Below are 27,823 nucleotides of genomic sequence, written 5' to 3' on the forward strand. Positions count from 1 at the left end.
AGTGTGTCAGAGTGTCAGTGTGTGGTCAGTGTGTGGTTAGTGTCTGGGAGTGTCAGGGTTGGGGGGTTAGGCTGTGCGCAGTCCGAAGGAGCCCAGGGTCAGAGGAGGGGTGCAGGGCTGAGCTGGCGAGCGAGGTGGGGTCACTCCAGGCCAAAGGTGCTGGTCTCCTCCACGGCTGTCAGCATCTTCTCATACAGCATGGAGAAGGAGGGGTACGGGGGGAGGTCCAGCCGGTTGAAGCAAGTGTGCGCCCTGAGGAAGCACACACACACACACACACACACAAAGATAAGCACAAGAGCAGACAGCCCAGAAAAGATGCAGTCTCATGAGGCCAGAGCTCAGCTGACAGGGCTGAAAGCTGACAGAGAAACTTGACACAGCAGGACAAATACCATGGGGATGAAAAGACAGATAGACAGACAAAGCAAACACTCAGAGAGAGCCACACTGCGTAGACAGAATCCTTCTGACAGACAGACAGACAGGAGCACCATGCGACAGGCAGACATAGAAAAGGGAGAATCAGAGAGAAATGCAGGCAGACAGCACACAGCTCTGTAGATGCTGGTGATAGAGAGATACTCTGCTACTGAGAGAGGCCCTTAGGGACTGACAGATGGGGAAGAAACACAGAGAGATGGACAGTACCTGGGCAAGGAGGTGATTTTGCCCCACTTCTCCACACAAAACCTGCGTGGTCCATTGCTGCCGCGTAGGGAGGCGAAACCCTCATAGGGAATGCTGGAGGTACCCGTTACAAACTGGAGAGAGAGACACAAGCAGCATTTAAGTAAGACTATTAAGAATAACTAATAATAATAATAATCATAGGGACTCACACTAACACAGTGTTAATAACAATTACAGGGAATTCTCTAACACAAGCACGGTGTTAATAGCAATCACAGGGAACACTGGAGTGCTAAAGCAGTGCTAATAGTAGTCATAGGGAATACTCTAACACTAACTACATGTCCTGACAGGAATCTGAATTGCAACCCTAGGTTATAGGCCTTGTTAATAGGAATAACACCTAATAGTAACAATGATAAGTATTGATGGATACTTCTTTGAATGCCAAAGAAAATCACTCTTTTCCACAGAGCTTGTACATCTTGAGGGTAAACATTTTTGCAATTTGCCGTACACTTTAATGGGATGATATAAGGATCTTAATTTGATTAACACTTTGGTTTTATCTAATTGTCTTTATTTGACTGCAGCAGATGGTAGGGTGTTTCTCTGGAGAATGAGCAGGGCCCGATGAGAGCCAGCAGGGGGCAGTGTGCATGGAGCCAGTACCTGCAGGAGTCTGAGTCGCTGTTCGTTATTGAATCTCTCCACCGCTGCCCAGAACCAGCGAATCACAATGTGGTTGTCGTGGTAACCTGTGAAGGCATATGAGGTCAGACATCTCTCTCACCAGACTCTCCCTCCCACTGCATCTCACACATAGTTAAGAAAAAATTTTTGTCCTTGTCATCTGATCCTGGATTAGACTCAAAATGTTTCACTAAATGGCTGGGGGTTGGATTGGGGCTGTACAAACTGATCTTAGATCCGCTGCCAAGTGCATAAATAACCCTGAGCTCTACCACAGTAGTGTATTACATTACAGCATTGTCATCTGGCAGATGCTCTTATCCAGTGCAACTTACACAATGCATCTAATGAAGTGGCATGAAAAGCTGCATAAACAGGAGTCCACTAACCACACATGAACAAGTGCTATCATTATCACAAGTAGCCATCGACTGCCACACAGTTTTCTTCCTCTCTACTCCCCTGAGAACCACTGATCTCTGATCAGTAGATTCATAGGACACACTTGACATGCCACTTACTGTTGTGTACTTGGATGGTACTAGGTGCGGATCCAGAGATTACTATCCTTAAAAAGATCAGAGCCTGTTCTGAGATCAATGACCGTGCCCTTTCTCACACTATGATCTGCATAAGCAGGAGAAGGGGGTTAGTGGACAGTGGACAGATCAGGGGGCTGTACTGAGATCAGTGACTGTACCTCCTCTGTACTCCGTGTTGTTCCTCCAGTCTCCCAGGTCGATTTCCGCCGTGCCAGCGATGACCAGCTCCAGCTCCCGCGCATCAAACACCGACACCAGCCGCGCGTCCACCACCTGAGTACAGCATCACCCACACAGTAAAGTACAGATCTCACCGTGACACCACTGTAACGATTACTGTCTTGGTCAACATTGTGCCAGTGGGTCCTTATGGCACAAGTACTGGTTACCACTGCCACTTTTTATGTTACTGTTTTAAACTACAAGTAATGGTTAACACTGTGTCAGTGTTATTTCTCTAGGAAGCTAGTGCTGATAAATGTGCTGCGTTACTGCTTTTTATGGCAGAAATACTGTTTTTTTTTTCAAATGAAGACACTCATTAAATTTCATGTTAGTGCCAACATACATTTGAAACGTGTGAAAAGACATACGGCTGGTTATCAAAAACTGCTTAACACTGTCAGTGTGGCTGCTCTAGAGCACTAGTTCTGGTCAGCACTGTGTTGGTGTTACTGCTTTACCACACCTGTATTGGTTAACACTGAGTCAGTGTTACTGCCGTAAAGCATCACTAGTGCTCCACTCTGTGCCAGTGTTGCTGACTGTCTACCAGACTGATGCACACTGAAATAATGTAAATGCTCAGCAAACAGAGTTTTTAAAGAGCACTCTCTGCAGGGCGTCATACCTCGTAGAAGCCCCGCACTAAGCTCTCCGTCTGCTGGACCACGCCCCTCTCGATGCGCCACTTCACCATGCGCTCAATGTACTCCTTCTTGTTCTTCTCAGACACCGGTATGTTAGCCCCGCCCGGCTTCAGCTCACGCTCTGTGATCTGCCAGACACACGCACGGACACACAGGTGTTAGTGTGGTGGAACACAATGTGCACACACACACGTTCACACAGACACGCATACACACACACACACACACACACACACACACACACATACACACACACAGGCCTACACACACACACACATACTCTTTCACCCCTTTATGGCCCAGTAACATGCTATTGTACATCCTAACGTACATGCATGTTGTACATACATATACACACATGCACTAACACATATAATTACACACACACACACACACACACAAACATAAGCATAAACACACAGGCATGCATTCACATGCACACGCACACACACACACTGACCTGCCCGAAGACCTCCTCGTTGACAGTGAAGGTGAGATCCAGCATATCGTTGATGTCGTTGTCCTTCATCCACTGCAGGCTCTGGTGGAACTCTTCGTCCAGGTACTCCAGGTCACTGAGGTCACAGGGGCTGGGGACGGCAGGACCAGGAGGGTCAGCAGGGTCACTGACGGACTGGAGCAGCTACCATGGAAACAGGGCTGTCCCTCTTTTATTGGCTGACAGTAGTGAGTAGGACCCTCCCCCATTAAGCATGTTTTACCACCCGGGGGCCAACAGGGGGCAGCTCGTCTCAGGCGTCAAACTTACATGCGCAGAAGGCCCTTGTAGAAGGGACGTGTGAAGAAGGCATCCAACAGGTACTGGTGGATCAGTGCCAAACCCAGTATGCGACCGCTGAACCGGAACCTGGAAACGAGACCACAACAAAACCAAAGCTTGCACCATGTCACAACACAGCAGACATCGCATTCACATTAATCAGGTTCAAAATCTGCTTCCCTCACTCAAAACACAAACACTCACAATTGACAACTCATAACATTTACATCGATGAACAATATATAGAATACTATATATTAAAATGCAGTCTGTAAACATATTGTTGTAACTATAGGCTACATAACACCTTCATGAGGAAAATACTTATGTGTGCATAACCAATTAGAAAAAGTCCACATACAAGAGACCCTGGGTCAACGGCCATAACTGTCAAAGGGGTTTAAATCACAGGTTTAGAACACTGAACCCTGAAGTGCCACAGCTGTTACAATCTGTCAGACAGGGAGCAGCTGCTCTGGTTCAGATGTTCAGTACAGTAGCATTCCAGTGGACGAGTGGGGTGAATCTTTAAACCGCTGCCACTTCAGAGGTCATTTCAGTGAGTCCCCTGGGCATGCAGGGTGTTGGTCTCACTCACCACTCATGGTGGTTGTCCACAAACGCCGACATGGGGCTGATCTGCACGGTGTAGGTGTCATTGGCGGAGTATTCAAACAGACCATAGTAAGGGTTAAAGAGCTCCCGTGAAACCAGGAAGAAGAACTCCCGTGAGGGCCCGCTGTAATCCAGTCTGTTTGGAGCACACACCACACACACACATGCACACACATACACACACACACACACACACGCACAGGAGAAGATGTTTAACTCCACAGTTGGGACTGTAGGTCACCCTGCTCTTGCAGAGGGCTCCACTCTCCCTCTCCGCTGTTATTGCATTATATTACATCATAAGCTTAGCATACGCTGCTATCCAGAGCAACTTACATAGCTTAGAATTTTGCATGTTATCCACTTATACAGCTGGATATTTCCTGATGAAATTCAGGTTGCTTTGCTCAAGGGTACAACAGCTGCCGCCCAACAGAGAATTGAACTGGCAAATAAGGAGCAAGACTCATTACCCAAAGATAACCCCTGGGCTGTGAGCACTGCTCATTCCCACTACACCGCGCTGACGCCACTCTCCCGGTTCTGCCCAAATGAAAGCGACCCACCCCTCCTCTCCCACGAAGGTGACGTAGAGCTTGCTCCTCTGCAGGTCCTTGCGGGAGTAGCACATGATCTGATTGAAGGCATCCTCCAGGAGGTGATCCCTGCGGATGATCAGCCTGGAGGAACAGAGGCCAATCAGGAACAGGAGAAGGACCATGTTAATCAAGAACAGGACTGGGTTCATCAAGAACAACACTGGGTTCATCAAAGACAGGACAGGACCATGTTAATTTGATATTAAACAAGGTGAATCAGTCAAGGGACAACTCTGACCAGGAATAACCACGTTAATCAAGAACAGGATGACACAAGTTAGATACCTGACTGGGTTAATCAGGGATACATAGCTCACAGTTTGGGGTCAGGCAGGGAGGACAGTGGGACACAGCTAATCGGGAGGGTTGGGTTTAAAAGCCCATTGTAAGCAACTCTTTCCACCCCTTACTTCCCTCTAGTGTACCCTGTCTCTTCACCCTGCCAGAGCAATTTAATTTAAAAGCCTGAGGTCTGTTGGCTGTTTCATCTGCCATGGTAGCGCTCATGGTCATTTCTCACGGTTACAGTCACTGTCCAGTCCAGCGCGGTCACTCACTTGAGCTTGCCAGGACCCTGACCATATCCCTTGGTCTCCAGCTTGCGGTAGAAGTTTCGCAGCTTGGCCTCGAAGTCTCTCTTGTAAGGGGCGGGCGCACGGGCGTTTGCCCGCTGGGTGCCTGGAAGACAAAACAAATCTGAGGCACATTGGTTTGTCGCCTTGGAAACAGAGCCATGCGTTAAAAGCCTGCCTTTACCGATCGTGATCCAGGCGGCCCTGTAAACACATGTGTGGATGTGGCAGCAAAACAGTAAACAAGAGATTACACAAAATCCACACCAAATACCCCTGGCTGTGTCCCAGGGCAGGGATTTGACATTTTTTCCTGCAAATATACATCTAGAAATATCCAGTGTTCAACATGTCAGCAGAGGATGTATAAGCTGTAAGAGTATTTAGGGTGAAGTGGGATGTCACTGTAAGCGGAGAGCCAGGCCGGCCTGAGTGTGTGTCCCTCTACACCGCAGGGCTTGCTCTGTACCACAATGGCGCTGTTTGCGGGCGTCTGCTGAAATAGCAGGGCTGCTAGAGCAGTATCAGCGGTGAGCAGTTGATTAGAGTGGGCCTAATTACAGAGCACAGAGGCAGGGGCAGCGGCAAATGTTCCCCCTGCAATGGCAGGGGCAGGGAGGAAACAGACTCTGTTTGCACCACTCTGATAAAACTACTAATTATGTGGAGGAAACAGACAGCACTCTCTGTATGTGTGATTATGTGCTTATTAGGCACAGGAGAGAGGGAGAGAGAGGGAGAGGAGGCACAGGGAGAAAGGGAGGAAGAGGAAGCAGAAGAAAAAGAGGGAGAGCAGGGAAAAGGAACAGCAAAGAGAGGAGAGAGAGTGGAGGCAGATGAGACAGAGAAAGGGAGAGGAGAGGAGGCAGATGAGGTAGGAGAGAAAAAAGAGAACAGGGCAAAGGAAGGAGGGAAGAGACAGGGAGGAGAGGCAGAGGCAGTGGGACATGGGGCAAGAGAGAGGGTCCTGGAGAGAAACAAGGAGAAAGAGGGAGAAAAAGGGACAGTGGGGTGTAAGAGGGCTAAAGAGGTGATAGAGAGACACAGAAGAGAGATAGAAAGATAAAGATAGAGAAAGAGGAGGATGGAAATCCATCCCTTTGGCAATGCATTATCTTCAGTCATGCCTCGACAGCACATTTGAAATGACAGAGAGAACGCAGTGTGCTGGCTGAAAGGAGCAGAATGAGAGAGATGGACTGAACAGAAGACTGAGGAGACGGAGGAGAGGGGAGCAAGAGGGGGGATGGAGAGAGGGGGAGAGACGGAGGCCTGCGAGGGTGACAGCATGCTCACCGGGGGAGTTCTGCGGAGAGGACACAGGGGAACCGCGAGGAGACTGACAGTAGCTTGGGTGCAGTAAGGCGTGGGGCGGCACGTATGACATCACTTCCTCTTCAAATAGGCTGCAGGGACAGAGGGGAGGAGAGAGAGAGAGGGGGAGAGAGAGAGAGAGAGAGAGAGAGAGGTCTTCTGGTGGACCGGTCTACAAGAGAGGGCCAGGGCGACCCACACACACGCGCACACACGCACGTGCACACACACACACACACACACACATACACACATTGTAAAGAAACGCATTCTCTCAGAGAGACAGAATGTTGGGATAACAACTCAGATTGATCATGCCTGCCACAGCAGAAGAGAGTAACACCAACTTGAGTATGACTTTAGTATTCTTGGGCAGGGTTTTAGTCTGACTCTGCTCTATTCATCTCATATATTTGCATTGCTTATTAATTATTTTTGTGTGTCCATGGTTCCTGCAACACAAGCCAACTTTACTTTCACAGACAAGAATGCATGCAAACAAACACACATTCAGATACACAGTCAGGCACAGGCACAGACACACACACACACACACACACACACACAGAAATTGAGGAAGAGTGGTGTAACGGGGTGGGCTAGTATAGTCTACAGCGGTCTACCTGAGTAGGATGACCAGGTCTGCATCACTGGAGAGTCGGGCCAACCCAGAGGCACCCTCACTGCGAATGAACTGCACCTTCTCCCTGCACGCCCAGGCAGAGAGACACATTCATGATGACAATAAACACACCGTACCTTAATAAACACACTGAGCCTTATACACACACATAGATCACAACAGATGAGCACATTCACTATAATAATAATCACATTGCACACGCACACACACACTCACACACATATACCTGAGTGAGTGGTTCCTGATCAGCTCCGGCTGTCTCTCCTGCAGGATTTCAAAGATGTTGGGTTGCCGTAGAAACGCCACTATTTTGTCATTGTAGGCTGGGAGGGAGACAGTGGGGGTCATTAGTCATGTGACATGGCCAGGATGATGACTGAGCTGGCTGGGAGCCATTGCGCTGAATTACTAGATCGCCCCATAAATCCAGCTTGCTTTACCTTAAACTACTCTAAGTGCCATCATGAATCTACTGCACACAAGGACTGGTTATCTGTGGATTTTCTGAATAATGACATCATCTAATATAGATGGAATCTTTCTTCAAATCTGGTTTTCTGTATGTGCTGCTGTTCATACAGCCTTATCATACACACCAGTGTCCTTTTATTGAATTAGAATCTGAGCAATGGAAACGTTTCATGTATGTCAGCGGAAAGACTGGAGGCTGTCAGATATGGCTAACCCCGCCCACATGGGCGGGGCACTCACCCACAGGTACCACGTCCTGGCACTGGCTGCGGCTGACCGTGTTGAAGGTGCTGGAGGGCCGGGGGAGGACAGGGGGGCCCGAATGCCGCGGGTCATCACCCACCTGGATCAGAGGCGACACGGAGTTTCAGAACAGACACACTGACTGTCTGCTCTGTCCGTCTGGCAGCTACCTGCTTAACGTCTGTGTGACCCCTGCCTTACCTCATCTGAACCCCATCTACCTGCATGACCCCTTCATGACCCCTCCCTGACCTCACCTGAACCCTGTCTGCCTGCATGACCCCTTTGTGACTCTCTGTCTGACTCCAGTCTTTATTTTTGACAAATAAATTGTTCCTCATCATCTCAATCAAAATAAAAGATGAACAATGAGAGAAAAAGCCCCATATACAGAGAAAAGACATTTAAGGTTCTACTTTTCTCAGTACTACAAAATCTGTCTTCAAGGTAAAAAAGTTAACGCTTTAGCATCATTTTTGCAGCACATAAACTGGCACAGTGACCCAAACTGGTACAATATAAATCAAAAACTGGTACAATGTCAAACAACAGAATGTTTTGTTGCTGGGTGCATGAAATGGCAGTGAGTGTTTTGACTGTGCTCTGACTACCACAGTCCAGCCATGCAGCTGAGCATCTGACACAGCTGGGTAACAGTACCAGCCACTGGAGCTCTGGAGGGTTCAGGGGATCAGTAGGAGGAATGGCTGTGCACTTATTTGGAAGTTGATGCACTTATTTGGCAGTTGTTCTGGTTGAGAGCATCTGCTAAATGACGTAATGTAATGTCATGTGTGCTGGAGGACATGTGGGTACATGGGTGGAGCTGGTTATCAGTTACAGGAGCATTTGTCATATGGTACATGGGAGGGGCTGTGTGTAAGGGGTAGGGCCGAGTGTCAATGGCAGGAGCTGTTGGTTAGGCAGAGGGGAAGGACTTTTATCGGCTGGGGAGAGCTTGTGATATTTGACTGATTATGTGAATCACTACAGTCATGGGTCAAAACACAGAGTTGTTTATCAGTGGGAGGGGCTGCGTTCCTGTGGGTGGAGCTGCATTGGAGTGGGAGGGGCCTGTATCAGAAAGGGGGAGCAGACTGAGCGTGGGTGGGTGGGGTAGCGGGTGTGGATGGGCGGGGGGCCCCGTGTGGGGGCAGGCGGGGCTCACCAGGCGCCGCGTGCTCACCTCGCCGGCGCTGTGGCTGCGCTGGCGGGTTAGGTGCTGCCGGTGAGCCAGCAGGCTGCTGGGCCGAGCGCTCTGCAGCGGCAGCCGCGGGTCGATGAATGTCGTGGAGCGACAGTTGTGGTCCACGAAGAACGGCTGTGCGGGCAGACGGACAGACAGACAAACAGACAGAGCGCATCAGAGAGGAACCGGGGTCAGCAATGGCTTCCACAGAAAAGGAAGACAGAGAGAGAAAAAGATAAGCGAAGACAGCGGGAGAGACAGAGGGGTTGAGAGTGAAATACATAACAGAGGAACGCCACCAACACAAGTCTGAGGGTAGTAGTCTATTCTTTATTTTATTGTTACGTTATCTTTTCTGTCAATTCTTTTTATTGCTTTTATGATTCTTATTTTTTATTTATCATCATTACCACTGTATTGTACATTTTGAATTCATAAAACTGCTTGGCAATGATGTACACTGTGATGTCATGCCATTTGAAGAGAGAGAGAGAGAGAAAGAGAGAGAGGTGACAGAGAAACAGGGACAGAGAGAGAGAGAAAGAGAGAGAAACAAACACAGAGAAAAGGCAGACAGAGACAGACAGAGGCAGAGCGCAGACAGGTGACCCCCGACCTTTCCCGTGTGGTCGTGCTTCATCTCCCAGCCGCGCGGCAGCTCCAGCTGCTTGTTGGAGAACATGTTGAGGAAGGTGACCAGGTCGCGGTTGTGCTGATAGCGCTCGAAGTGGTGTGCGTCGCGACGCACCTTGCTGATCATATGCTTCAGGCAGGTGTTGCTTGTAAACATGCGGTAGGCACTCTGCAGGGACAGGGGATCTCAGTCACAACTGTGCTCCTTTCTGAGTGTGTGTGTGTGTGTGTGTGTGTGTGTGTGTGTGTGAACATACACGTGAATCTGTGTGTGCATATCTGGTTGTAATGTTAATTATAGCCATTTTTAACTAGGAATAAGGCTAAAGAATACATTAAAAAATAAATCATAACAGAACACCTGCTAATACCACAAATAATAATGATGATGATAATGATGGCGATGAGGAAGATGGTGAAAATGATGATGCTGACACTAACAAAAATAATAATGATAATAATAATGATGAAAACTAATATTATGAACAATACTGGAAGAGAAGAATTCAAAGGTTTGGAATTTAGCACAGTGTAATAATAATAATAATAATAATAATGTAAAAGCAGGACTCACAGGGTTGGAATGCAGCACGGTGAAGAAGTCGGGGCTGGTGAGGAATTTGGCGCTGGGGGACTGGAGCAGGAGGCTGAGGCGTGAGCGCGAGCTGGAGGCCCCCACCGCACTGTCCCGCCGGTACTCTGAAACGCAGCGCCGCGCACCCATCACAACAACGCCACGACAACGTCACAACAACGTCACACTGTCACCGCACATCACGGTCCGTTCATGAGGGCAATTCCATTAGCACTGCGATCACCTGTTACAGGACTCATACTACTGAGGGTTTTTCATTTTAATGTGATAAATACAGTACATGCATGGCTAAAAGCATCACATGTAGAATGATTAGTGTGCAACTGAGATATACAGTATCAATGACAGAAAAGTATGAAATACACTTACTCAACACTATGCCACATGCCAAGAACACATTATGCATTAGCTTATCAATACATAGTCCCCTAACTTGTGCATGTCAGAATATCAGGTTTTAATTTCCAAAAATTGGATATCAATTGGAGACAATTGTGGGTTAAGTGCCTTGCCCAAGGGTACAGCTGCAGTGCCCCAGTAGGGAATCCAACCAGCAACCTTTCAGTTTCAAACCCTGCTCCTTAGCACTACAACCCTATTAGGCTGTCTACCCAAAAGGCACAGCCTGGTAGTTCTCATAGTACAGCGTTAATGCATCCCTGTTCGTTTAGCACCATGACTGTGTTATCTGTTGTTATCTATTGCATTCTTAATTGTTTTTTTTCTCTCTCCACCCATTCCTTGTCATGTTTCTCTGTAAGTTACTCTGTGAAGTGCTCTCTTCCTTTGATAAGAGTAAAATCTGATGGATAAATCGATGCGGCCGTGAACATGTCTACCTTCCTTAGGGCATCAGTGCATCAGTGCTGTACATCAGTACATTAGTGGGTCAGTGTGTCAGGTCACAGAAGACATATCATTACACAAGTGTGTGTCTGTGTGTGCGTGTGTGTCTCCAAGTTCCCAGCAAGCAATTTGTGTGACTCCATATTTTCATCCTACACTTCATACTGTGTATGGGGGGTGTATTTTCACACTCCCAGCAAGGACTCTGAGGCTGTGTGTTGCAGGTGGGTCTTCAGACTCCCAGCACGCACTGCGTCTGAGCGTACCGGGGATGGAGTGGTGCATCAGGTCACTATCCTCCGGGGGAATCTCCGCCTGCTCCTCCGACCTCTCACTGGTCATCGTCCTGCGGATGCTCTGATACCTGAGGCAGAGAGAGGGGGAGAGAGAGAAAGAGGGAGAGAGGGAGAGGGAGGGGGGAAGGGAGGAGAGAGGGGAGGGAGAGAGGAGAGAGGAGGAAGGCGAGAAAGAGGAAGAGAGAGGAGGGACAGAATCCTGTACAATTAATGCTGTTGTTATTCATATATATTGTTATACTTCATACCAGGATAACAATTATCGTTACTGATTTTGAGCTTTAGTAATATATACAGCACATATATAATATGCCAACAAAGCACTTAATTAAACAGAACTGATCTGAGAGAGAGAGACACTTGGGCTGTCCACTCCAATTAATTATAGCAAATTAATTCACTCTCAATTCCTGATTCTTGAATCACATTCATTTCATACTCTTTACTTCATGTAGATATATGCATTAGTATATACGTATGTGTTTTGTCTAACCTGCGGTTGAGCTGTTCCATCTGCTGGATGGAGTTGGACCTCTGCAGAACCTGGGGGGCTGGGGGGGCGGTGGGGCGCTGCCAGGTGGTGGTCCGGTTCACATGGTCAACGTAGAAAATGCGTCCATGACTGTCGATCCGAGCCTCCCAGTCTGAGGCGAAAACACAAACAGAGCTGTTACCGCACCTCCTCTCTGACACACAGAACTGTAACTGCAGCTCCTCTCTAACACATTGAGATGTTACTGTACCTCCCCTCTAACACACAGAGATGTTACTGGATCTCCTCTCTAACACACAGAGATGTTACTGGATCTCCTCTCTAACACACAGAGATGTTACCGCACCTCCTCTCTAACACATAGAACTGTAACTGTAGCTCCTCTCTAACACATTGAGATGTAACTGCAGCTCCTCTCTAACACACAGAGCTCTTACTGCACCTCCTCACTAACACACAGAGATGTTACTGCACCTCCTCTCTAACACACAGAGCTGTTACCGCACCTCCTCTCTGACACACAGAACTGTAACTGCAGCTCCTCTCTAACACATTGAGATGTTACTGCACCTCCTCTCTGACACACAGAGCTGTTACCGCACCTCCTCTCTGACACACAGAACTGTAACTGCAGCTCCTCTCTAACACATTGAGATGTTACTGCACCTCCTCTCTGACACACAGAACTGTAACTGCAGCTCCTCTCTAACACATTGAGATGTTACTGTACCTCCCCTCTAACACACAGAGATGTTACTGGATCTCCTCTCTAACACACAGAGATGTTACTGGATCTCCTCTCTAACACACAGAGATGTTACTGCACCTCCTCTCTAACACACAGAGTTCTTACTGCACCTCCTCACTAACACACAGAGATGTTACTGCACCTCCTCTCTAACACACAGAGCTGTTACCGCACCTCCTCTCTGACACACAGAACTGTAACTGCAGCTCCTCTCTAACACATTGAGATGTTACTGCACCTCCTCTCTAACACACAGAGATGTTACTGCATCTCCTCTCTAACACACAGAGATGTTACTGCACCTCCTCTCTAACACACAGAGCTCTTACCGCACCTCCTCTCTAACACACAGAGATGTTACTGCACCCCCTCACTAACACACAGAGTTCTTACTGCAGCTCCCCTCTAACACACAGAAATGTGATACATCTCCTTCTTTCTAACACACAGAAATGGGTTACTGCTCTTTCTTTCTAACACATAGAACTGTGCTACTGTATACGCAAAAACTGTGTAATTGCACCTCCTCTCTAACAGAGAACTGTATTGCTGCGCCCTCTGTTTCTCTCACACACTCACTGGGAGGCAGGGGCTCATCCACTCTCTGGTAGCGGCTGATGTCGTGTCGCACAGAGGGCAGGGAACGCACAGGCTGGTGTCCGTTCAGCTGGGCACCTACACAGAGGGGCGGGGCCAGGGTCAGTCACCGCAGCGAGCACAGGGGATTGCAGCGCACAGCGCTAACGCTAACTCTGCCCCTGCGCCATTACCACACACCGTCCTCGCTCGTACACGGCCGGGCCTCCCGTAAACACAATCCAGGGGATTTAAAGCCTCTCTAATCTTTATTTGATATTTAGAAATAAGACAATCCTGCCCATATGGACGGTCCCCAAGCCCTTTAAAAACACAACAATTTCACCAGGGATTTTTTTCCCAAAGCCTTTCCTCGTAAAGCCAGATTTAGAGAATGTTTCCATGGCGTAACATTGAGCTCAACCCCCCCCCCCCCCTTACACAACATAAAGATGAAAAGATGGATTCAGGCTGAAATCTACTCCTGGGTTTTTATGGGTTTTATCCAGTTTTATAGGGAAACTCCATGCAAACGCTGCACCGCAGAGGCTCATAAGCTAATTGAGCAAGCTGTTTGCCACACCTGAGCCACCTCTCAGGCAAAGGCCAAAACAAGCTGGGGATGTGACAGATTGCTGATTGGGCAGTGACAAGCAAAAGGTGAATTTTGATTGGTTTGTTGTCTGACACTTGTTTGTATGCCTACCAGTGACACGCTGGTTCATCAGCACCCTAAATTTCAGACCCATTTTCAGCTCAGAACAGAACACAGCAGGACAAAAACACTTTAAAGAGGAAGTCTGGTGAAATTAGTCGTGATCCGCCAAGAGTTGACCTCAGGTGAGGAAAAATACCCTGCCTCTCACCTGACTCTCCATCCGTCTCCGTGGCGCTCTGTGTCGAGTCCACCGACCCGCCCATCCCAGACATTCTCGTCTCCTCCTCTTGAGACACACCACCGGCTGCCTGCAGGCTCTGCCTCCTCTGCCAGATCTCCTCCCCCTCCTCTTCCCCATCGGCTGAGCTCCCAGAAGCTTCACCCTCTGTCACATCAGGTGCACAGGCCCCACCCCCTTCATCCGCCACATCGCTTATAGTGGGCATGGCTTTGCTGACAGCCCCTCCCCCCGGGTCAGTGGCAGCTGCTGCCCCTTCCTCTTCCTCCTACGAATCACAGAGCGGCAAACAGCTAGAGGTTAACAGGGGGGTCAGAAACAAAGTCTGACTGCTGTCCACTGTGTTTCCAGTATTACATCACCAAGCACTGATATCGTGTTTCCACTGCATGGCACTGCCAGCTTTGCAAAACTGGCCCCTCTCGCTCCACTTTAAAGCTAGTACATAGCCGAGCATGCACAGAAACAGGCACAGATGGACTGTTTAAAATCTTCAATTGGCCGGAAAATATAAAGCACTCAACAACAATCAAAACATTCTGCTTCGGCTCCATTGTGCAGCTAAACACGACAAGGATAAAGAGCTGTGATGTTGTGCTGTGCTTGACAGTGCACAGACAGTGTGTCAGAGATGAAGTGTCAGCATCCATTGTGTCAGGGCTCTGTAATGGCTGAGTGACTCACCTGTGAGGAGGTGGCTGGGTGGCGGGTGCTGTCCAACGTGGAGCAGCCAGCCAGCGGTCGAGTGGGACCAGATGTGGGGGCTCCCTCTGTCTCCTCCCTCGCCTGTCCCTGGCCGGCCTCCCGTCCCTCCTCTGCCCCATCCTGGCCTTTGGAAGGAGGGCTGGGGGCGGCGGCCTCCGACTCAGCCCCCTCCCCCCGGGCGGGGCCCACGCCGGCGCCTTCCTCCTTCTCTGGCCCCTCCCCTTTCCTCTGCAGCTCCGCCTCCTGCTCCATCTCTGAGGTGAAGAAGACGTCCCCCGGCCCCTCCGCACCCCCATTGAGCACTGGCAGGCCCCCCTCCGCCCGGCCGGCGTCGCGCCCCGCCCCCTCCTCGTCCTCGTCCGAGTCAATGTGGAGCATGGCGCTGAGGCGCGTGTCTGTGGGGAAACTGGAGCGCAGCTTGGGCGAGGCCGCCCCCAGGGGCCGCTCCCCGGGGCCTTTCGGGGCCTCGATGGCGTCCAGGTAGTCGTTGAGGGACACCTGCCGCAGCGTGTGGGCAGGGGCTCCCCCCTCGGCCCCTCCCTCGGCCCCGCCTTCCTCGTCCTCCCGCAATTCAGCCCCGCCCTCCCCATTCCTCGCCCCTTCCCCGGGCAGTGACCCCTCTGACCCCGTGGGAGAGATGCCGCGGGCGGCCCCGGGGTGGGGGTGGGGCAGGTCCTCGTCGTCTGAGGGGCTCCCCGGGTCCCCGTTCACGGCTGCAGCCCCGAGGAGTGAGCCCATGGCATCAGGGGACGCCTCTGAAAGAGCCGGGAGGAGGACAGATTCAGCAGGCTACACCTCAACCAGGAGCCCACTAATGAGATACAAAGAGATACCGCGTACAGATACAGGCAGAATCACACAGAAAAACACACACAAACAAAGCAAACACATTCACACACATTCCCACAGTCAAAGACTCACAGTCCCCACAAAACATACACAGACACACAGATTTGCACAAACACAGACAAACACACACATACTTACACATAGCACATGTACAGACTCGCCCTCAACCTTCACTCCATCTTCTAGTTGCCAGTCTTTGCCCACCAGCAGGCTCCTAAACCATATGCCCCACCCTCCATCGCTCCCCCTCTGCTTTAGGCCCCGCCCTCCCCTCAGTCCATTGGTTCCCTGTTCACCTTCGTGTCCAGTAGAGGTGATCTCCACACGGAACTGCAGCTGACCGCTCACATGCTCAGTGGGCAACCGGCGACACAGGGTGTAGCTCAGCGGTTGGTCCCTGTGGCAACACACCAGCGTGACTGCATGCTGCAGGGATGTGTGTGAGTATGTGTATGTATCTGTGTGTGTGTGTGTGTGTATATGTCTGTGTGTGTGTCTGTCTGCCTGCACACATGTGTGTATGTGTATGCATCTATGTGTGTGTGTGTCAGTGTGTGTGTATGTGAGTGTATGTGCATATGTGAGTGTGTGTGTGTGTGTTAGCTACCCACCCAGCTGCATGCCTCTCCAGCACCCTCTGCACCGGGATGGTCAGCTGACCCAGGAAACGCTTGATGATTGGGCGGCTTTTGGCAAACTTGTCCTTCACTTCAATCTCCAGAACGTCTGTCACCAGGGCTACAAAGGTGTACTTCTGCAGGGAGAGTCAGAAGCAGTGAAACTGTGAGCATGTATGGAGGTTCACAGAAGGACAGAGAGTATGGCCTCAGCCCCTGTGGTGTTTCTCATTACCATCTGCAGCATCTCATTGTTCCCAGTGCCTCATTGTTTGATCACTATGCTGATTTCATCCATCCCTGCAAAAACACGCTGCTCCCATTCATTTTATGAAGACATTCAGGGACCCCCTGAGACATCATGAGACCCCCTCGGTCCTCTGTAACAACAGCTGTGAGGATTCACACATGTAGAGTGCCCCACTGTTCTATACTACTTAGAGTCTGTTTATGTGTCCGTGTTTGTGTGTGCGTGTGTATGTGTGTATGCATCCATATTTGCATGCATGTGTGTGTGTGTAATTGCACTTGCTCATTCAGGGCTGTTCATTAACATAGACTAATGTAATATGGTCTGGTGCCAGTTTCTAAACAAAAATCCATACTGCATGCTGGCGTCCTAATAATGAGCCTTCATTCTGGTTGATGCATCTCATTCTGAACTCATTTGCGGTTGGTTTCCACTTCCAAATGTTGAGAAGCAGGAAACTAAACCCAAAGGTCACAGGTTAAAATTCCCCAATGGGCCACTGCTATTGTACCCTTGATCCCGGCACTTACCCTAAATTACTTCAGTAAATGTCCACCAGCATAAATGAATTATATATCAGAATTTAGGCTAATGTGAGTCAAACAAGTGAATTGGGAAGATTCCCTCTTTCTCTCAAAATGAAGGCAAGAATAATCAGTTTCTGACTGTACTTAAAATAGAGCTGACCAGAGTACTTCCTCATCCACTGCATTAGCCTAAAACAGAGCCAAGCAGAGACTGACCATTGTATCACCTTATAACAGAGCCACCCAGAGTCTGACCAATGTATCGCCCTAAAACAGACTCACCCAGAGTCCGACCACTGTATCGCCCTAAAACAGAGCAGCCCCAAGTCCAGACACTGTATCACCTTAGAGCTGCTTCGACCAATATGTTACCCTAAAGAGAGAGAAGGAGGGATCCCACCAGCCAGCTGACCCAACTGTACAGTTGGCTATACTGACGTCTCTAAGCTTCATAGCAGCCAAAGAGCCACAAAATGGCAGCCGCAACCATGACAGAACAAAACCGACCCTCAAAACAAAGGACAACATTGACTGAAAGGAGACAGTAAACACACAACAAACTGGAACGCTGCAAAAACCGCTACACCATCTCAGCCTGTGCCTGTGAAGTTTAAGAAAGACATAAAAGTAGAGAAACATCAATACAAGACAGACTGAATGATCACAGTCTTGCAGCAGGCTGGCAGACACAAGCCAACCCAGCGGCAACAATGAAAGCATCATCTTTGTGTTGAGTATGCAACTGAGGCAGCAAAAACGGAGGCAGACTTCTCTGTAGACTGTGATAAATGCACTCAGGACAGAGACATCTTCCCTACATTCATCAGTACCATTCCTAACATACTTTAGCTGGATACCCTAAGCCAGCTCAAATTACCAGCTGGAGAACATAAAGACACAGCACAAAAATCAGTATATCAACCGCTGCTATGGCATGGGGATCCCATGACATTCCAAGACATTAATCCAATAAACACAAAATGCACCTGGCTGTTGGTAAAGTTATATGTATAAAGCTCTTTATATGTGAATTAATCAAATAAACACATTGCTGTAAGCCATTATTGATCTTACCACATTACTAATAATAAAAAGCATTAATTTGTATTTATTTATTCATGTGAATATAATTGTGCATGGTAATTATAATGTATACTATTATTTATTTTAATCAAAATAATTATGATTATGTTATTGATTTTCACATTTATAATGCCTTTTTTCATTATTGTATTGTTTTGGCAACACTTGAAACAAAACCAAAAGAAACTCAATTACATTTAAAATCTGAATTGAACTGAGTCAAACTGAAATGAACTATGCATGTGTGAGGTAGAGTACAACACAAGCAAAAGCCATACATGGAGTCACAATATTAGAAGTGCTGCATGACCAAGTTTCAATAGTTGGCCAGGCAAGGTACAAGCTTGCTGGCAGATGTGTATGTGTGTGATAGATGTGTGTGTGCGTGCGTGCGTGTGTGTGTGCGTGCGTGCCTGCATCTGCGAGCATACCTCTCCGTGCCAGACAGGGTTGGTGGTGTTGGCAATGATGGAGGCTCGTCTCTCCTGGCCGTGGTGGGCAAACGTGGGGAAGCTGCTCTTCTTGCCAGGCTGGATGGACATCTTCAGATAGGGGTCAGGATTAAAGAACATGCCCTTCTTTAGGCCCAGAGCACGAATATCTACAGAGAGACACACACATATACTCTCAGATCCTGGTTATCTAAAGACACACATGTGTACTCTCAGAGCCTGGATATCTCCAAAGAGGCACATGCATATGCTTTCAGAGACTGGATAGCTATAGAGAGGCACACATATATACTCTCAGAGGCTGGGTGTCTACACAGACACACATATATACTCTCAGAGCCTGGACATCCACACACACACACATATGCTCTCAAAGCTCTCAAAGCACACAGATACAACACACACATACACGCACACACTTTTCTTAGTTTCTGAAGCCGCATGCTGTTTTCCACAGACAGACTGACAGACTGCTGAGTCACACTAGTCTGCTGAGGTGAACGGTGCGGGACCGTTGGAAAGAGCTATGCGCAGCTGTAGTGACCAGCACTGCCCGGAGACGGTCAGGGTCACTGCCGTCTTCCGCACCACCTGCCCAAACCAATCACAGCAAAATGTTCCGAGTGTTTGTTAGATAATAAATCCCTCAGCCAAACGTCTGTCCAAAGGAAATTAATTTAAACAGACCATCCCTGTGGTTCAGCGCAAAGCGCATCAGTGCGGAGAGCCTGTGATTGATGGATGGGGAGGTCTGTGTGTGCAATGGCGTGGAGTGGACAGGCGGTGGCAGCAGAGTGCATTAAAAGCAGAGTAACGGATTAAGATGAGCTCCTAAGGAGCCAGACCCAGACAGACTTCAGCTGGATGCGGGTCAGCCTCCATACGCGCCAGCGCATGCATGTGAGCACACATCTGGGAACCCAGTCACACTCATATCAGACACGCGCACACACATACACATACATGTATATGGCCGCACTCACACGTGCACACACGCTCATTGACGATTAAATGAAACCACGCTAGCATGCACTGATGCAAGTTCATTTGCAGGCATGCTCACACATCTGCACATTTACCTGTGCGCAGTAACACACATTCACCCACGCTCACGGCCTCACCTGACAGGGTGAAGCTCACAAGCTTGCGACAGTGCTCCGTCACCGACTGCCCCTGCGCCTGTCCTTCGTCCCCTGCCTGTACGAGAGGGACACAAAGAAACAAGTCAATGCATGCACGCACACACACACACACACACACACACACACACACACACACACACAGACACACACACACACAAACACACAGTGGCACTGGTGTTGCAACCACGAGCAAGACCCTTACCCCTGGTCTACAAAGGGATAAAATGTAACATATTACGTGCGTGAGGCGACTCAGAACAAGGGCAACAGCCAGGCCAATCAATAAAAACAATGAACAATGATAACAAACAGTGTAGGGCTTGCTCCAGTGGCCTACCAAAGTCTCATACGAATCCCGGGCAATGTTATTCTATCCTGACTCCTTGATTGACAGCTCACAACCGAATTTGTGCTTAAGGATATGCGGTATTGTTCTTGCATCGGGGGCTGACGCCTCTAACCTGTACCCTCCCCCCTGACCCCAAGGACTCCTGGAAGGGAGAATCTGAGGACAGGGCAACGGGTTTGCATGGAGCAGGGGCATGCAGCGCGTGAGCATGAGGTAGGTGCTCATCCGAGCTCATCAGATCCCGTCATAAAATCCACCCCTCCCCCCACCCCAACCCGGCCCCGCCCGCACCCGCCGTGGACCTCTGCCAGGGATTCTGATCGCGGGGGATTAGCTCCCGATTTTTTCACATCAAATTAATTCGCGGCAGCTGGTGTCAGCGACACCGGGGCCAGTGATAGCTAATGCGGAGCCCCCGCCCGCAGGGGGGAGGGAGATAAGGGGAGAGGCAAACAGGAAGTGGCTGTTTGCACAGGAAATGAACAACAGCAAAGGAGCGGGACTGCGTGGATGACTTCCTGGTTCCTCTTCACACGTTGCTCAGCAACACACACACATCTCTGCTCCGCACCCACACCTGCACAAAGTGTCTTGGCTCCTCCCCCAGTGTGTAGGACTATAATGAAGAGAGAAAAGACCTGCAGGCCTTCCTTCCTCCCTGCTGCCATAGCTGTTCACTGGCATCACAGGCTGGCGTTAAGGAGAGAGAGCCGTGCTGAGAGCTTCATCCACAGGAATATGATACTCCCCTGGAAGCTGCATTTCTCAGATACTCCGGGAAGAGTGCGCCGCACACACACCGCAAGCACATGCGTGGCCACACGGGCTCGGAGCTGCACGGCTGCCACGGGGGGTGACGTCACCCTGTAGTCAGGGATACAGCCGCACACTGCGGTCCTGGGGCTTTATCTGGAGCAAACGAGTCCCGTCTCATTGGGAGTTGTGGGTCCGTGGACCAATGTTCCAACCCTGCTTAGAATCCAGAGGTCAGACATACACACGCACACACACACACACACGTGGGCACTCACCAGGACGCCAGGGTTCTTGACGGTGATGCAGGGCGTTGTAGCTCTGAGGGCGCCGCTCACTCCATGGTAGTATTTAAAGCAGATCTTTGTCTCGGCTGGAGGGGAAGACGCAGACACAGGAAGTCACCTGACCCAGGATGATATGGCAAATTCCCCTCCTCCGTCCATCCCCTCTAATATCTCCCACCTATCTCCACTCTTCTTAACCCTGTGACTCCACCCTCCTTAACCAAACATCCACACCCCTATAACACAATATCTACACCCCCTTTAACCTAGTATCTACACTCTAGCGCCATATTTCCACACCCTATAACACTATATCTCCATTGCCTTTAACCCCATTACCCCATATCTCCATTCCCTCCCCTGATAGCCCTACCCCCACCATGGGTGGTCTGCACTCACGCTCCATAAAGTAGGGCCCGGGCTCCAGCCTCCATATGATCTGGCCCTTCTGTGTGCCGTTCACCCCGCGGTTCTTGGAGTCCCACACGTTGGCGGGACAGGTCTCATCTGGAGAGGAAGGGTGGACAAGAATACTGCATCAGAGACTACAACAGCACCCTGCCAACCAGACACCAGTAACTACCACATCTAGCTCTTCTTTCTGGACACACTTGCGTGTCTGAGTTTAACTGTGCTTCATAGTGTGAGGATAGTGCATGCTTGCAAGTGTACGTGCGTGTGTATACGAGCACATGTGTGAGTCATGGTCTGGCCCCCTGGAGGTTACAGGATAGAGGTTTGGGCAGTGGCTTTCAGTGATGCGGTCCCCATCCTTGCTATGAAGTCATGGAATCAGGAAATCCTGCCCCTCGTGCTGGCATCAACCCCCCCCCCCCCCCCCCCCAGCCACCACCACCCACCACTTCCCAGAATCCTCTGCAGGAACAGGAAGCTCTCGCTGAGCAGGGCACCCATCACCGACTCACTGATCAGCTGCATTCTATCTTTGCAGCTTCAAAAAGAAAACAGAGGACCTACAACATCCTGCACCCCCCTCCCCCCTCCTGCCAGAGGATGTTTGGCGAGCTCTTCCTCAGATCGCCCGCGGCGACGCGCCCTTCGACGTGTCCGTGACTCACGCCGGCGGGATGTCAGGGCTGCAAGACTGACACTGACGAGACACAGGGGACGTGGGGGACAGCGGAGGTCACGCTTCCCACGCTCTGCCTCACACCCCTGCTGAGTCATACACTGCTGTCCCGGCCGCACCGGCTCCCTTCCCAGGATGCACCATCCTCCCCCACTCCAGGCCCAGCCCCGGCGCTGCTACCCAATCCCCTCTCTGCCCTGTCTGCCTCTCCCTCAGGCCTGCTACAGCCACCACAGCACCACTGACAATACCATTTCCACTACACTGACAAAAGGGAAATGCACCAGACACTGTCGCTTGAAGCACTTATTATCATTATTAGGATTATCATTGTTTGTTTGTTTTTTTTTCTTCTGGCCTAGCAAAACTTAAATACTCACAGGGAATCTTATATAGCTTACATTTTTACACATTCCCTTTTCAAACAGCTGGATAGTACACAGAAAGGAGCACAGAGCAGACATTCATTCAACATTTGTGGCAATAACAAAGAAGCTAACTACATTTGGCATTCAACCCCAGCCTCTGAAACGGGGGTCAACATTAATACGATAACCGTGGCCTGTGAAATTGAAAATGTAGCCTTACTAAATTTGATTTGCTACTGTTTCAGGCCAGCACCCAATCTTTTCTCCTACACACACACACACACACACACATGCACATACACATATACACACACACACAGACACACACACACACACTCATACATATGTGTGTATAGTGGCAGGCAGGGGTTTTCAAGGAGGTGGTGACAGGCTAATTTCCTGTTCCTGGTCTCCCTGTTAGCAGCTCTTTAAAGGGCCGAACGTCATAGCAAGGGGGAAATAACCAGCTCAGCTCTTCCCGGTGACGTCACCCTGCCTGACAGGCGGGATGGCCACTGAATTGATTCTTCAGGAGTAAATGCACTTGCGGAGACTCGGAGTGTCCGGGCCTTCCTCCCTTTCACCGGCGCTATCGTTTGCTCAGCACCTCGGCAACCCGCTAACGTGTGCGGATCCACCTATACAGCCAGACATTAACACAAAATGCAAGGGGGACACCCCACCCAGTCATTACAGACATGAACCTTCTGCTGTGGCCCTCCATGTACAGCTGACACAAATCCTCTCTCTTCATGTAAAAAACACCACAGAAACAGCAAAGACAGCTCACAGGGGAAGCCAGAGCTGCTTTCTAGAAACTGGTGTGCTCCAGGTTTGTCCAATCAGAAGCCAGTGTGCTGACTCATCAGACTTGTTTTTAAAAAAAAAACCCTGATTATTATTGTCTGGTTGTGCTTAATCTCAGGGGAAAATGTTCTTGTTCCCATAAGCTTTGGTAGGACATTTAGAACATCTAGAATGTTATGATTAACTTTCATGGTAAAAGCTTGCGGTTTTCCAGGGACAGCCTATGGACCAGGCTGCCCTATTGGCTGCCTTATGGACCTACCACCCCATGATGATGCACAAAAAAGGTCATTAGTTCCACAAAAAGGTCATTACTGATGGCTCACGGTCTAGTTAACCAAGATGCACAGAAAAAGCTCAGGACTCCAATACGCTAGTGCAGATCCCTCATGAAAACATCCCCCTCACCCCTCTCCCCACCAAAACCATCAACCTCACACTATGAAAAGGAGGGGGGTGACCATGGCGACAGTGTAACCCCTCCCACTCCTCACCCTTCATTCATAAAAGTATAGTCCGAGTCTCTCCCCACATTGAGTTTAATGAGTGACCCGTGGGGAGGGTAATAAGTAATCCAGTATCCGGTTTCCAGTGACCCTAGTGCCCGAGGGCCTGCAGCCGGAGGTCTGGGTTATCCATCAAACCCCGGTGCCCGGGGACTGGACCCTGCTGCCAGTAATGAAGTCCTGATGGCCTTCTGAATCAATCTGGCCGGGCATGGCGCCCGTGTGGATCCCTCGAAAACCTGCCTCCAGAATATCCGCCAGGCAGCAGGGGATCAATACCCCTCTAGAGGTTGTCTAGGAAGGAGTGGGTGGGTGGGGGTGTATGGAGGGGTGTCAAGATGGATAACCTTTCATTAGCCATCACTCTCACTGCCTCCACATGAAGCAAATAAACCTCTTTTTTTGGTCCCCAAAAGCCATGTAAACGCACACACACAATGAAATGTCTTGTAAATGTATGTTTGGAGTGTGTGCATGCAGGTATCCGTGTGTGTGTGTGTGTGTGTGTGTGTTTGTGTGTGCACGTATACACACATATCTTACAAGGACATGCCTTACAGTCCAGACCTAAGTCCTTAGCATCTGTGTCACATGGGATTAGTGTGGTTAACCAATTACAGCACACAGTCAGTCACAATTAATATATCCTGTTTTGAAGAGCGTGTGATCCAATGAGAGCCCGGTTTGTCACCGGTAATAACCGTGTGACACGCGGTAACAAATCGGCTGTTGCCCAGCATTTAATGCTGCCTAACATCAAGGGTCATCATGCCCTCGCTGCTTATCAAAACATAGGAGTAATGTGCACTGAAAACACAGCTGCAGTAAGTGCTTATTAGCACCACCCACGAGTACCAGAGAGGCAGCTTTGTGGGAGAGAGTTGTCAACGAAAGAGGCACTGGAGGAGAGGCAGAAAGGGAGAGATGAAGAGACACAGAAGCAGAGAGAAAGATAGAGGGGAAGATAGGGGGAAGAGAGAGAAAAGGGACACAGGGTCCTGACGCAGAAAGGAGAGGGAGGGAAAGAGACAGAGTGATACGGGGAGGAGATAGGGGAGAGAGACCCTGTGTGAGCATGCGTGTGAGAGCAGTCAGCTTGTCCAATGACAAAGTGTCTCTGCAGCACACTCTCTGCTGAGTCAGCACCCACTCCGCATAGAGCGTATCTCACTCACTCACACACACACGTACATGTACACATACATATGGTCATTCACACACACACACACACACACACACACACACGTGCGCGTGCGCGTGCGCACACACACACAAACACACATGTACACATACATATGGTCATTCACACACACGCACACACACACACACACTCATTCACATGCACATGTACACAGACACACAAAAATGCTCATTCACAGCCACACACACACACACACACACACACACATATATATATATAAATTCTGCTGAGGAGAGGTCACCTCTCCTACTGAAACCAGCCTGAATATGTGCAGCTTTATCCACGCCGCTTTCCAGCAGACACAGAGCAGCACCCTCATGCCCTGTCTCACATATAGAGATGGGTTCACTCAGAGAGTCATTTCACAGTCAATCATTAACACAGTCACCTCATACCAGTGTGTACCTGCATGTATGTGTGCATTTCTGCGTGTGTTTATGTATGAATATGTGCACATGGGTGTTATAGTGTGTGTGTGTGTGTGTGTGTGTGTGTGTGATCTTTCAGGGGACAGTGCACAGACACCACGTTCTGGGAGAGAAAACGGGTCATCTTCCCTATTGGGAAGCAGACAGCAGTGACCCATTACTGTGTCACTGACACTCAGGTGACAGCAAGGCGCAGTGGGACTGAACAGCAAAGAGCAAGTGTGCACCACACAGATCCCAGATCAGACTCCAACTTTCACCAGCCACAGCTCTTCAGTTCCCCTCAGCTACACTCTTGGCTTCTTATTTCCTGACCGCTGATCAGTTAAACTTTTATCACTTAGTTTACAGGCATTACACACTGCAGTTAAACCGGCGTGGTAATTAAACTTATGATATCATTTGCTGCACAAATGCAGTGGCATTTGCAGCTTTATAGCTGCATTATGACTGTACGGCCAATAAACTGCCACGGATTAGATCATCTGCCAAATAAACAAATGGTAACTATGACACATAATAATAACAACAATGACAACAACAATAATAACAATTAATATGATTATTATTACTACTATAATTATTATTAGCATTATAATTATTACCATTAGCATTATTAGCATTAGCATTACCATTACCATTATTAGCATTAGGACTATTAGCATTATTAGCATTCTCATCAGTATAATAGCATAATACCATCAGTCACAATATCAGAAAGAGCCCTGACTCCTCCCTTCCTCAGCCTGTGCCCTGCTACTGAGCGGCGGGTCTCACCGATGTGATAGAGGCCGATCCAGTCAGTGGCGTCTACCTCCTCCTTGATGTCCCAGGAGATGATGAGGTTGGGGGCGCGGCCCAGGGTGAACTCGTAGGTGGAGGCAGTGAGGGAGGAGCGGCTGTCGGAGGTGACGAGGTCGGTGTCGCTGTTGGCCCGCGGCAGCCCCAGCGCCTCGGGTGGCCCGGCACTCTGCGCCGCCAGGCTCTGCAGGTTCTCGGGGCTCAGCGTGTACCTCATCTGGGGGCTCCGCCGCCGCACCACCAGCAGGTGCTCCCGCGCTGTGGCCGCCATGGCGCCGGGCGGCGGCGGCTGGGGGCGGGGCCGGGGGGGGAGGACGGCCGTGGTGAGGGAGGGGCGAATGGTGGACACGGGCAGGGCAGAGGAGAGGCCGTAAAATGGTGAGGGGGGAGGGGCACGGCGAGGAGGAGAACGAGAAACGGACGAGCTACGCCTCAAATGGGCATGCTCCGAATCGCCTGCCGCTGGCGGAAAGGGTCATCTGAGAGACAGGGGTCAGGGTGCTCCTTTAAAACGGGGTCCCGCCTGCAGTTTCGGCCTCTGCTTGATCACTCTGAGGTTAAGCCTGGCCCTGCGGTCATAGGCAGGCTAGTTCTAGAGCGTCTTCCCTTACACAGCTGCGGTCAGTCCGTCGTCGATCACACACCTGTTCAGTCATCCTCCAATCGGGCGGACGCCTGCATCTCTACGCAGCCCTCATGTTCCACCAACTCGATCAGGATGGGACCAAGAACAGGAGTTTCCCCTTTCTCCCCTCTCTGAAGAAAGGGTTCACCACAACCACACTGATCTGGGGTCAGTCAGCCTCCTCCCAACAGGGCAGAGGAGCGATGAGGGAAGGTGGGATGGAGAGGACCAGGTGGGGGCGAGGGGGCCAAGGGGACAGGGGTCCTAGCTTCCTTGATCCTTTTTTGACTGAGAGACTTCACCAGTCTCGGGGTGGGGGCGGAGTCAGTGCCACCGAAGACTCCAAATCTGGAGGGGAACGCTTCTCAGTCCAGTAACAGGAACGTAGGAGGAGTCAAGGCAGAGGAGGCAGGGCTGAACTGCTTACCTAAGAGAGAAAGGGAGAGAGGAAAGATAGGGGGGGTCAATAATTTCACGCTCCAGGGAAGGTACATAGCAGGACAAAATCCAGAGGCATGAAAAAAACACTTTGTTTTGAGAAAAATCCGCTAAACCCCTTGCCAACGGTCCCTAGGTTGCTGACTGTCGCCTGGAATTATGCAATAGCAGAATTATGCAATGGCAAGACGGCTTATTCTACAAATAAAGGACTTCAGTTTTAACTGGGAACGAGAGAGGGAGGCTACGGGGGGAGGTTCGGAGAACGCCTTTCCCCTTTCAAACTAATCCCTCTAAC

The 27,823-nt window shown here is 49.8% G+C and overlaps 1 protein-coding gene across 2 annotated transcripts; it reads right to left on the reverse strand.

Annotated features, from left to right (window-relative positions):
• hecw2a (HECT, C2 and WW domain containing E3 ubiquitin protein ligase 2a) lies at positions 1-26,935 on the reverse strand. 2 transcript variants are annotated; one of them, XM_036540214.1, is made up of 29 exons: positions 26,439-26,935; positions 21,661-21,768; positions 21,253-21,347; positions 19,852-19,927; positions 18,710-18,879; positions 16,413-16,555; positions 16,098-16,198; positions 14,932-15,707; positions 14,218-14,515; positions 13,355-13,450; positions 12,028-12,178; positions 11,505-11,602; positions 10,372-10,496; positions 9,781-9,966; positions 9,144-9,296; positions 7,973-8,075; positions 7,488-7,584; positions 7,242-7,325; positions 6,601-6,710; positions 5,290-5,410; positions 4,700-4,813; positions 4,117-4,269; positions 3,507-3,605; positions 3,198-3,327; positions 2,719-2,865; positions 2,027-2,141; positions 1,306-1,391; positions 652-764; positions 1-252 (listed from the first exon to the last, which is right to left on the reverse strand). In XM_036540214.1, the coding sequence occupies exons 1-29, from the start codon at positions 26,731-26,733 to the stop codon at positions 141-143; spliced, it is 4,455 nt and encodes a 1,484-aa protein (XP_036396107.1). In that variant the 5' UTR covers positions 26,734-26,935; the 3' UTR covers positions 1-140. The 2 variants fall into 2 exon arrangements, with proteins under 2 accessions (XP_036396107.1, XP_036396106.1); XM_036540213.1 differs by having other exon boundaries at positions 5,290-5,428.
• Between the last annotated feature and the right edge of the window lie 888 nt (positions 26,936-27,823).

Source organism: Megalops cyprinoides, chromosome 11, assembly GCF_013368585.1.
Source record: "Megalops cyprinoides isolate fMegCyp1 chromosome 11, fMegCyp1.pri, whole genome shotgun sequence".
NCBI classification, from domain to species: domain Eukaryota; kingdom Metazoa; phylum Chordata; class Actinopteri; order Elopiformes; family Megalopidae; genus Megalops; species Megalops cyprinoides.